This window comes from Hemiscyllium ocellatum, chromosome 14, assembly GCF_020745735.1.
Source record: "Hemiscyllium ocellatum isolate sHemOce1 chromosome 14, sHemOce1.pat.X.cur, whole genome shotgun sequence".
Taxonomy (NCBI): Eukaryota; Metazoa; Chordata; class Chondrichthyes; order Orectolobiformes; family Hemiscylliidae; genus Hemiscyllium; species Hemiscyllium ocellatum.
Genome location: NC_083414.1, coordinates 71,115,223 through 71,128,100, shown reverse-complemented (window position 1 = coordinate 71,128,100; position 12,878 = coordinate 71,115,223). Strand labels below are relative to the sequence as shown.

The window sequence follows — 12,878 nt, the reverse complement described above, 5'->3', positions numbered from 1 at the left end:
TGTTATTTTTACTTAGAGCTAGTTCTTAATTGTGTTGATTTAATTGTCTTAAAGAGTTTTTTTTTATGTGTGAATTTTCTGTGGTCTTTATTCAATGTCTTTTGGGTGGGGTTCTTTCTCCTGGGTGGATGATCGTGGATGGATGATCGTGGCTACCCATTCGATTAGGTGGTGCACCTGGAATGTCAAGGGGAGTAATTCACCAATCAAAAGGAAAAAGATATTATCAAGTCTTAAAAAAGAAAGGGTTGATGTAGCTCTTTTACAGGAGACACCTCTACTTGATAAGGAGCATTCAAAGCTGTAACAGGGTGGGTTTGGCCAGGTGTTCTTTTCATCTTTCAGCTCAAAAAGTAGGGGAGTAAACATTCTTATTTGGAAGAATTTTAAGCCAGATAAAAATAGTGTCTGGATGGTGTATATTGATCAAAGCCCTAATATATGGAGAGGAATACAGGGTTTTGAATCTTTATTGTCCCCTGGCACACCCTTTTAAATTTGTAATGGAAGCGTTCTCTAAGTTATTGGCTTTTGGGGTCCACCATGCAATTATAGGAGGAGACTTTAATTGTATTATTGACCCAAAGACAGAATGGATACCTAGGAGCACTGCAGCTATATCTCTGAGATCCAGGCAACTGGCGGATCTGAACAAGGAGCTCGGACTGGTAGATGTATGGAGATGTCTTCATCCCCAGAGTAGAGACTTTACTCTATTTTCTAACCCACCAGAATTGATATGTTTTTTGTCCCCTTGACCCTTTTGAATTCCATACTGTCTTGTAAAATAGGTAATATAACTATTTCTGATCATGCCGCAGTATATATGGAAGTCAAGATTAGGGATGATGGGATAGGCTCCCGACATTGGCGTATGGATCCTTTCTTATTGAAGGATAGCAAGTTTGCAAAATATTTTTCGCAGGAATTCAAACTCAGGTACGGCCAATAACCGTCGATGATGTGGGAGACCACTAAGGCATACGCGCAAGGCTTGATCATCTCATGTTCTGCAACCTGGAAAAGATAAAAGGGAGAACAGCAGCACCTGCTTGAAGATTGCTTGAAGGCAGCTGAAATTGCGTATGTTGATAGGCCATCCATTACTAAACTACAAAGGATCACAGCCCTTAGGGCAGCCTTGAATACCGCACTTACCCAAACAGCAAAGAGGGAAATATTATTCGCAAAGCAGAGATTATTTGAATATGGCGACAATCCTGGCAGGTATCTAGCGTATCTTGCCAGAAAGAAAAAGGCTCCGTAAGCCATTACGTCCATTAGAGAAAGTGCTGGTACCCTGACTTGTGATCGTAAAAAGATCAGTGCAGCCTTTAGAAAGTTACATTTTGAATTGTATAAGTTGCAGGACTGTGAGGATAGAACTGAGAAGATGGAGTCTTTCTTTAAAAATTTGGCTCTTCCAGGCCTAGCCTTGGAGCAGGAGTCGATCTTGAATGCCCCTTGACAACCCAGGAACTACAGGACCCAGTTAGACAGCTTCAGAGTGCACCAGACGGATTTCAGGTCCAGTTCTATAAAGAATTTATAGGGGAACTGGCCGGCCACTCATAAGTATGTATAATTATTCACATAGTCAGGGCTGCCTCCTGCCTTCGTTGAGAGAAGCAAATATTTCTCTAATTCTTAAGAAGGGAAAGGCCCCAGAAGAATGCTCTTCATATAGACCCATATCCTTGTTAAATGTGGATTTTAAAATTCTTTCAAAAACGTTAGCATTAAGACTGGAGTGGGTTTTACCATTCATTATAAAAGAGGACCATACGATGTTTATAAAGGGTCGCAGGTCAACTAATAACATTAGAAGGGTCTTAAATATGATACAAGCATGTCAACTGGGAACAACACCGGGTTTAGTTGTCTCCCTAGATGCAGAGAAGACATTTGATCAGGTAGAATGGCCGTATCTTTTTTTACACGCTGGAGCGGTTTGGTGTTGGAGAGGTCTTTACTAAATGGGTTTCAGTAGTATGTAATGATTCCAAAGCAGTGGTGATTACCAACGGTTTAAGTTCGGATAGCTTTAGCGTTGGCAGAGGCTGTCGCCAGGCATGTCCTCTCTCACCGTTATTATTCACACTAGTGATTGAACCACGAGCGGAAGCTATACGAACTGACCCGAACATAGCGGCTCCGAGGATTGGATCAGGCCAGCACAAAATTACTCTCTATGCGGATGATGTCTTCCTTTTCTTAAGTGATCCTTTGACATATGTGCCCTGCTTAATTCAAGTGATCAATTTATTCGGTATGTTCTTGGGTTACAAAATCAATTTTATGAAATCGAGGCTTTGCCAGTATATTCAGTTTACCAGATGGATCTTGTTTTCCCTTTCGGTGGTCACTAGAAGGCTTTCTGTACTTAGATATTTTTATTACTCCAGTATTTGGTCAGCTGTATAAAGCCAATTACGTCCACTTATTAGAGAAAATAAGACTGGATCTTCAATGCTGGGGAAATCTCCCAATATCCTGGCTAGGCAGAGTAGCCCTCGTTAAGATGACTATTCTACCTTGTCCTCTATATCCTATGAGGATGCGCCCCTGATGCCACTGAGACAAGTGTTGCGTAAGCTTTACGGCTGGCTCGGCTCCTTTATTTGGAATCATAAATGGCCCCTTATCAAATTAGAAAAGTTACACCTTTCGTAAGCAAGGGGAGGATTGGACTTTCCAGATTTTAGGAGGTATCAATTGAGCTCCTTATTATCTTATGTAGCTGATTGGGTCTCTTGTGACCCACAATCAATCTGGTTAGATATTGAGACCTCCCAAGGAAAATGTCCCCTCATCAAGCAATTATTTATGGACAAGATGAGAGTTATTACAGACTATTATAAAAACCCTATTGTACTAAATACAATTAAAGCCAGGAGGATAATGCTACAAGATGAGGGTAACCTGCAAAAAAAACCTCCCCTTATACCCCTATAGTGGGAACATTGGGATTTCAACCAGGGCTGATGGATGCTGTGTGTAAAACTTGGGAGTCCAGAGGTATCTCGTGTTTGGGAGACCTGTTTGATGGGAAAGTTATGATGTCCTTTGAGCAGCTGTGCCAGAAGTTTGGACTGGCCAGCGAGGACCTCTTTCGGTATTTTCAAATACGAGAGTTTATACAAAAGAAGACCATACTGATAATTAACCCCTACAAATCAGATAGGGAAATGACAGTGCAGCCCTCGGTCAGTACTCTTTATCACTCATTATACAATACGGTATTGAAGGACATGGGACGATTATATAAAATCTGGAATCAAGAATTAGAGTTGGGAATCTCTTTAAAAATGTGGGCGGACATCTAGGAACAGGACTCAGGCTATTCAATTAAAGGTACTTCACAGGGCTCATATGGCACCTGAACGACTTGCAAAGTTCAAGTTAGGAGCATCCTCAATATGTCCTAAATGTAAACTAGAAGTTGGCACACTCACGCATTGCCTATGGACATGCCAATATGATCCGTAGGTATTGGGATAGAGTAGCAAATGCCTTGACAGAGATTTTGGGAATGGAGATTGGATCGGATCCAACGTTCCTACTTTTGGGCTCTCCAAACTTTCCCTCCCTGGATGTGTACAGGAGGAAATTATTTACTATCCTCTCCTTATGTGCAAGGAAAGATATTTAAGTGAATTGGGTATCTGAAGGCCCCCAGGACTTTCAAACTGGCACAGGAGAGTCATGGAATATATCCCCTTGACTTCTTCACGAATATGGTGCACCAAAAAACGGAAGTATTTTATAAAGCATGGCAACCCTTTTTGAACTACATTGACACAGACCATACTGGCCATACTGGCCAGGGCTTTTGTCTAGCTGTGGTAATGGTTCTGGCTAGTTCAGGGACCCCGGGGAGGAGGAATCCCGTATAAATACAGGTTCTATTATGACTTGATGTAACTCTATTTTGAGCATGTATCTAGTTATTTAATTACTTTGTCATTTACTATTAGTAATGTATGATATCCTATTTTATGTTTTAGTTGTTTTTAGAATAGAGTAGCTGGGTTGTTTCTTTATTTATTTAAATTTATATTGGTGTTATCATATTGTAAAATTGAATTACACTAGTTTGTATTATTTTTGTAATTTTGTAAAAAATCTTAAAAATGTTCTTTTTCAATAAAAATACTATGTTAAAAAAATGTAAATGGCTTAACATCCTGTCCTCAAACGAGGAACAGTGAGAGTGAAGGATACGTACAATAGACCAAATGTTTAACTGAACTGAAGAATGCTTGGTAAGGAAGGAATGTATTTTTGGTCAACAACAGGAATTGCAGTTTCAGGGGATTGAACGTTCCTGCAGTGTACTTCAGCCTTAGTGAGCAGTCAAGATGAAAATGGCTTCTCAAGAAAAAGTATATTACCAATGTTTTTATCAGGAGACTCGAGTGGCTAATTTTCCCATGCCATGTGCTCTACTATGTTTAAGAGTGAAATGATTCTCAGGCATATTTTCAATAATTAAAGCTCACAATATTTGGTCTTGACAATATAACGTGATGCTAAGTTGTGTTCAACTCTCAGTATCTGCTTGCAGATGGTAGGTGTGTCAGATGATGTCCATGAATATGCAGTGGCACTGAAGGACACTGAAGACAAGATTGCAAGATGTCCTGCAAAGGTAAGAGAATAAGCTCTTTGGTGCAGGGATGATGTTCATGAATAGACTATTTCCCTCTATACCCCAAAATTTCTCCTTTCCATGTAAGCCCGATAATTTTCTTAATTTGCTGTTGAAATTGTTTTCAGTGCTATTTCAGGAGTGCATTCCAGATTATCCTGGTTCACTACCTCCCTGCATTTTTCCCAGGTTCTTTTGCCAATGTCCTGAAATCTGTCCTCTTCTTAACTGACCATCTTGCTACTAGAACAATTTACCATGATTATTTATTAAGTCGAGTCCTTTGTAATTTTAAAAATGTCAACATTATCTTAAATTTAGCTTCTTTACTTCCAGTAAAACAATCCCAACTTTGTCAATCTCTCCATATAATTGAAGTCCCTCATCCAGTTAATTTGTTTCTGGTAAGACTCCTCCAAACTCTCTCCATGCTTCCTAAATAGTGATGAGGAATCTCATAGTTGGAGGAGTTCACAGATGTTTGCGGCTGTAGAGTGCTCTGAAAGGGGAAAGTCAACAGTCAAAAGGTAATGGTTGACATCATGCAAGTGACAAAAGAACAAAAGTTTAGGTGGGGAGGCAATGGCTGAGAGGTATTATCATTAGACTATTATCCCAATAATTCAGCTAATGTTCTGGGGACAAAAACAGAAGTTGCTGGAAAAGCTCAGCAGGTCTGGCAGCATCTGTGTGAAGAGAATCAGCGTTAACATTTTGGGTCCGGTGACCTTTCATCCTTCTGAGGACAAGAACTTTAACTCTGATTTCTCTTCACAGATGCAGCCAGATCTGTTGAGCTTTTCCAGCAACGTCTGTTTTAGTTTCTCATTTACTGCATTCACAGTTCTGAGTATTTAATGTTCTGGGGACTCAGATTCGAATTCCGCCATGGTAGATGGTAGAATTTGAATTCGATAAAGAATTGTGAATTAAGGGTCTAATAATGACTATCAAGCCAATGTCAGTTGTCAGAAAAATCCATCTGGTTTACCAATGTCCTTCAGGGAAGGAAATCTGTCATTCTTACTTGGTCTGATCTACCGGTGTCTCAGACCAGCAGCAATGTGGTTGTCTCTTAACTGCCCTCTGAATAATTCAGGGTGGGCAATCCCGTGAGTGAATAAAAAAAGGAGGAAACTCTGAGTAGGACCTCAAAAAGAACAACTTTCATATTACTTTCAGTGCCACAAGGCAGAAATAGAATAGGACAGAAAACAGAGAGTCTGGATAGAAAACAGGAGGGGTGACTTTAGATTCCTGGGACATTGGGAATGGTACTGTAGCAGGACCTATATATGCTGAGTAGGTTACACTTTAACAGAACTGGAACCATTCTCCTCCTCAGTGGTACTGTTGGAGAAAATCTAAGGCAATTTGGGGGAAGTGCGGTTGGGCTCTGTAAACCGGAGTGTAGCATTAAAAAGGAGAAACTGGGTGCAAAATGGATTAGGAAGAGTTATACAATACTAGAATAAGAAATAGTAAGTTATTAGGTGGTTCCAGAATAAAAGTTATAGTCCAAGCACTGCCCCTTTACCTGGTGTTCACCTGATGAAAGAGCAGTGCTCAGAAAGCTTGTGATTTCAAATAAACCTGTTGGATTATAAACAGAAATCGTGTGAAATCCAAAATCAACATAAACTAAGCATGCCTCTTAACAGACAAATAACATTTCAATAGAAACATTACACGTCTCTTTAAATAGTTGATGCTGTTACATTTCAAGAAAAATAGGAGGCTGAAGTGTGTAAAAAGAGCAGCAGCTTTATCAAATGAGGTATTCTCCTTCCGAGGCAGTAAGGTTAGACTGAGCTATTTCCCTCCAGATGGCGGCTGATATCACCATGACGTTGTGTGATCGTGACAGCCCATTGTACTTTCCAAATACAAAATGCCTCCCCTTTGCGTCGGAGATTCCTGCAGTGAAACCAATTCACAATATTTACAAGCGTATACACAGCTGTCAGCAGATAAGACAATCCAGAGGACTTTGTCTCCTATGGGACTGCCAGAGCACCCCAGGCTAATTTTTGTTTAGCATTGCTTTTCTGGCCATTGCCTCTACTTCAGACAAACTTTCTGTTGGCTGTTCCGTCTCTTGTAAAAACATTAGTTTCTTCCTCTTCAGTTTTCATGTCATGCAATTTTTTTGTAAATTGATTTACAGTGACAATGGCTCTGGATTTAGAAGCCTCTGTTTCACATGCATATAATCCCAAACCCTTTGTAGTGTCTAGATGAACTATAAACTCACTTACAGTTTCTTGCTAAGATATTTCATATGTATGACTCTTCCTCATTTTCATGTCATCCTTAAAGAACCAGGCTTGGAGGTTTCACAAAATAAGCAAACGAAACCGCCAGAAATTGCTGAACAGACTGAGCAGGTCTGGCAGCATCTGTGGAGAGAAAACAGAGTTAATGTTGAATCCTGTGACCATTCTTTTGAACTTGCCCCTTCTTCCCTCACTCTCTCACATGCACACACTTCATCCCCTTTCATCTCAACTGCCCTGACAGCATTTTTTTTTATAAATAGCTGCTTTTCAATTGACAACACATCACCCTGGTTCATGCTACAATTGTCCAATACATTAGTGTGCCTGTGCTTTAGGTTTCAATTCCTTTTAGCTCATTCACACATTGCTTCACCAAGTTTGTCTGTCCATACTCTTTGCTGATGAAGGGTTTTGCCTGAAACGTCGATTTTCCTGCCCCTCTGATGCTGCCTGACTTGTTGTGCTTTTGCAGCACCACTCTAATCTTGACTCTAATCTCCAGCATCTGCAGTCCTCACTTTTGCCCTGTCCATAATCTTTGCTGACTCCTCCCGTAGTGAATTCTGTGTGGGTTCTGCAACAAAACAAACAGAAATATGGTGCTGTTAAGAACATTAGGCTTTATTTCAAACAGCTTATGTTTAAATGGTTTCCTTTAATTCAGGATTAAATTGAGTAAATTAGAGAGGTAGATGTGAGCCCCTAATGGTTCCTCTCTGTAGACAAGCCCAGAGATACAGGTCAAAGTTTATTGTAGCTGCTCATGGCAATTTTCATGCCGAACTCTGGCATGAAAGTAAACAGCATCTTGGTCCTCTGCTGGCACCATTCTATAATTCTAACGTTTTGTACTCAAAATTGGATGAAGTACTCCAGCAGAGAATTGACCAGAAAAGCTGAGTATAGCTTTAGAAAAAACTCAGCATCGCTTCCTTCCTATTGCTGTCAGTGCTTTCATTTATAAATTTAGAAAATGCTATATCCTTTCTTGGCAGGTTTATCACTTACATTCTGGCTGAATGAACCTAGTTAGGTAGTGGTTAGGCAAATGGCTGACCCTCCGACACTCAAAGGAAAGGGCTACTCCTGCAGCACTGCTGGTGGCTTATGATCACCCAGGACTCTCCAGCTTCATCTTGTGACTTTTATCCTTTCAGAGGAAGGATATTCTGGATGAATTGACAAAGAGTCAGAAAGTTTTCTCAGCGAAGCTGAACCACCTGAGTCGCCGGTTAGCCTGGATAAATGCGACCATCTACTCTAAGGTAAAGTGGACTGCAGTTCTGGAAATATTGATGTGAAGAGGCACCCTTTTTCACTAGGAAGCCAGGAGCATGGAAATAGTCACCTCTTGAGTCAGAAGTTGTTCCTGTAGTGGGTGCAGACAACATTTGCTTTCTGAAAACCGTTGTCTGTATTTTATGGAAGTACACAGGAACATTGTAGTAAGCCGTTTAGTCCATTGAGCCTGCTGCACCATTCAATGCTATCATGGCAGGTTGAACATCTCAATCCCATGTACTTACCCTATCCCGATAACCCTTTAAGCCACTGACAGTCAGAAGTCTATCAATCTCTAAGCATACTCAAAGAATGAGCCTCTGCAGACTGTGGTAGAGAATTCCAAAGATTCACAACCCTCTGAGTAAAATTATTTATCCTCATTTCAGATCTAAGTGGCAACCCACTTACCTTTAAACTGTTCACCCTGGTTTTAGATTCCCAATCAGGGTGTTCACCCTGGTTTTAGATTCCCTGTCTATCTCTTGAAGTATATTGTAGATTTCAATGAGATCACTCCTCAATCTTTGAAACTATAGAGAATTCTGGCCCTGTTTGCCCAGTCTCTCTTCACAGGATAATCCTGTCATCCTGGAAAGAATTCTGGTGGAATCTTCCCTGCACTCCCTGTACTGAGATTTAGCTGAGTGGTGTGCACAATCTTTCTTCCTCGGTAAGAGGCTCAACATTGTATTGTGGCCAATCATTTTACTACTTCAAAAGTTTCATTTTAATCGCTTGGCTCAGTGCTGTGATGGGTGCACATTACATGGGATTTGGGCTACGATCAAAACTACATTTCCCAGAGGCTTGTTTCTGTGCTCTTGATGGAGTAAAGTTTGTCCTTGTTTCAGGAGAAGATGCTAGACATCTACTGGCTGCTTCAAGTGTGCATACGTGTAATTGAACATAGTGACCGGACCAAGACACTGTTCGCTTTCATGCCAGAGTTCTACATGAACGTTGCTATGAATAGCTACAGCGCTTTGAAAAATTACTTCAGTCCGGTCAACAGCATGGATGAACTACCTGGTAAGTGCACGGCTTGGGGAAGTGATCATTTAGTTGTTTTTTTCCCTAGGACTTGAAAAGAATTTCTGCTTCTGGACAATTTGCCTGCATTGTGCTCAAGTTCCTATGAGAGGTTAAACCTTTTGTGGAAATTCAGTTAGTGCAGAGTACAGCGTTGATCGCCCTACAACTGTCTGAGTGCTACACCTTGGGATTCCTTCCCTAAATCTCTCTACCTCATTCTGCTCATTTAAGCTGCTTTTTAAAATCAATCTCTTGACCAAGCATTTGTTCAATGGTCCTAATATTTCCTTATGTGATTTGGTGCCCTTTTTTTAAATAATACACCTGTAAATGCCTTGGAAAGTTTTAGTTTATTAAAGGCACTGTAAAAATTAAGTTACTGGGAAAAAAAAACAAGCCCACTGTTCTTTGTTGAGCAGCTTTAAGAACATCCTTAGGTCTCTGATCTATCTTAGCTCTGCCTCTCTCGATTATTATCCCTCAGCATCGCCCGACATGCCCTTTTCTTCCTCACAACAATAAGTAGACTTGGTCCAGATAACATTGAAAACAAGAATTGGAACAGGCCATTTGGCCCTTCTGGCTCACTCCACCATTCATTATAATCATGGCTGATCATCCTACTCTGTACCATGTTTCTGCTTTCTCCCCATACCCTTTGATCCCTTTAGCCATAAAGATTACATCTAACTCCTTGAAAAAATTCAATGCTTTGACCTTAACTGCGTTCTGGGTTCCATAGGATCATTACTTTCTGGGTGAAGAAATTGCTCCTCATCTCAGTACTATAAAAGGCCTACCACATATCGTTCGACTGTGACTGACCTGGATGCCCTGGTCATCGGGAGCATCCTTCCCGCATGTACTGCTCGAAATTTATCAGAAAATGTGATCCCTCCTCCTCCCTGGTGCCCAGTGAATTTAGTTCTAAATAATCCAATTCATACCTTAATCCTGCCATCTCTGATGGTTCAGCCCAGTGTAGTAATATATATAGCTTTCAGTGCAGGTATTTGTTCACATTGTCAGTACCATGCTTATTCAAAGTTCATGAGTAGATTTGTAGCTCGGGTGCTCATTGTTGTGGTTCTGTTCACCAAGCTGGGAATTTGTGTTGCAGACGTTTTGTCCCCTGTCTAGGTGACATCCTCAGTGCTTGGGAGCCTCCTGTGAAGCGCTTCTGTGATCTTTCCTCCGGCATTTATAGTGGTTTGAATCTGCTGCTTCCGGTTGTCAGTTCCAGCTGTCCACTACAGTGGTCGGTATAGTGGGTCCAGGTCGATGTGCTTATTGATTGAATCTGTGGATGAGTGCCATGCCTCTAGGAATTCCCTGGCTGTTGTCTGTTTGGCTTGTCCTATAATAGTAGTGTTGTCCCAGTCGAACTCCTGTTGCTTGTCATCTGCGTGTGTGGCTACTAAGGATAGCTGGTCGTGTCAATTCGTGACTAGTTGGTGTTCATGGATGTGGGTTGTTAGCTGTCTTCCTGTTTGTCCTATGTAGTGTTTTGTGCAGTCCTTGCATGGGATTTTGTACACTACATTGGTTTTGCAGCAGATTCAAACCACTACAAATGCCGGTGGAAAGATCACGGAAGCGCTTCACAGGAGGCTCCCAAGCACTGAGGATGTCACCTAGACAGGGGACAAAACGTCTGCAACACAAATTCCCAGCTTGGCGAACAGAACCACAACACCGTGTTTATTGATAACAGTCAAAGCGAAATCCCGTTTGATACAATCGGACTCGCAACATCATATCCAACCTTAGACGTCAGTCTGCAATTGGACCGTCTTTGCTGGAAATTATGTTCGCAATCAATTTACGGTTGTCAGTTGGGCTCACATTATGGTTCTGGAAGTGATATATATTTACGCACATGTTCATGTGCACTGTCTGCATCTATTTTAAATTAACAAAACAGATGACAGTCACTTACTTTTGGAGCAATGCCTTGACCAATCAAGTCATGCATAATCTTTTGTGCACTCTCCATGGCAACACCTCCATCAGTAATGGTTCACCCAGTCAGTATCGTCCTCTGATACAATATAAATGTTAGTTTTCCCCTTGATTTGGTATTCTTGTGAATTCTCCTGTGTAAGATTAAAAGTGTTTTTTTCAGCAACACAAGTTCTGCACTATCAACTGATTAAATGCTCTGTTTCTTGTCACTCAGCCAATTTTGTCTCCCTGCTGCCACGGTCCTTTTATTCTGTGCACTGATATGCCGATTAGGTGGGACTTTACCAAACATCTTTTGGATGTTCATGCATTGCCACATTAGACGACTCTGAATCGTCAGCAGAGTGGTGGGAGGTGACGATGCTGTCATGTGGCACTTTATTGTAATTACCTGCTCAGTTTGGGTTCTGCTTGGCCACTCAGTCCCAGACTTCTTCATGCTCTTGATCCAAACTTGAGCTGAATTTCAGAGGTGAGATAGGAATTCTGCAAGATGAAGTAAGAGCAGGAGTAGGCCATTCAGCTCCTTAGGCCTGCTGTGCCATTCAGTAAAACTGAGAGTGATCTGTTTGTAGTCTCAACCCCAAAATATAAGGGCCATGATCTCTGGCTGATGCTGCATTCCCCTTGGGATGCTTTCAATGGTATCTTTGATCCTGGCATCAGGATGTTAAAACACCATCTGGGAATGGGAAAAGGCGAGAGATCACAACTGCTAGTAATGCAAATAATTTCATGAAAGAATAAGGAAACTAACTCTACAGCTGCAAAATACTCCAGCCTGTTTGGCTAGACATAAAATCCTGAATCGTTTTTGCTTTTCCAATCTTCCTCCTGCCCCGTATGGCTATATTGCCTTAGGCTGCACTCTCCAAAGAAATTATTGTTCAGAGCTCTACCTCCAGCCACAGATTGAGATGTACTCAGGTGATGCCTGCACTGTTCGCCTGGTCACCTGTGACTGCCTGGTGGCTGCAATCTCGCTTTGCCCTTCCATTCCCTTTAGCTGAGGGTGGCAGCATCCTGACACATGCTTGCTAACCACATAGCTGTCAGCCTCATGAATGCACCATATTGATGCTGGCTGTGCTCAAACTCTGAAAACGGGAATTCAAGCTTCTTGCACTGGATGGAAAGTTCTGTATGTATAGTTGTTCAGATCATAAGTATCTCAAAGTTCCCACATGACATAGGATGTACCCCTTATGGGATTGAGGTTTGCTGTCATACCTCTATTAAACTGAACTGAAATAATTTAAAAGCTTTTAAAAGAATTTAGAAAAAAGCTTACCAGCTACTCTGTATAAGATCCCATGGAATGCTGATGGCATACTTTATTTCCTTGCATTCCTGCAAAGCCTCTCGCAATGTTAGTGCTCTTTGTTCATCCCTGAACAACTTCAGATCAATGCTCCTTACTTCTGGATTCTCGAAACAATCAGTCACTTACCTGCTTTCCTGTGAAGCCACTGTTCAATATATTTTTAAAGATTTGTCCTCTCGGTTTTCTCCATCTTGCAGTTTTTCTCTCTCTCTCTCTCTCTCTCTCTCTCTCTCTCTCTCTCTCTCTCTCTCTCATAAACAGGAACAATAGATACACTCAATGCATTAGTGCAAACAAAATCTGCCTCTTTTGTCCTATATGCCATTGGTGCTGTTGTGGATTA

At 41.2% G+C, this 12,878-nt stretch overlaps 1 protein-coding gene across 1 annotated transcript in view; it reads left to right on the top strand.

The window, feature by feature from the left end:
* The window catches only part of LOC132822416 (E3 ubiquitin-protein ligase RNF123), a 379,484-nt gene that overhangs the window by 159,533 nt on the left and 207,073 nt on the right, over window positions 1-12,878 (top strand). Inside the window, exons 25-27 of the mRNA XM_060835785.1 lie at window positions 4,568-4,651; window positions 8,088-8,195; window positions 9,066-9,243. Coding sequence (XP_060691768.1) covers window positions 4,568-4,651; window positions 8,088-8,195; window positions 9,066-9,243 — 370 coding nt within the window. The remainder of the gene's footprint in view (window positions 1-4,567; window positions 4,652-8,087; window positions 8,196-9,065; window positions 9,244-12,878) is intronic.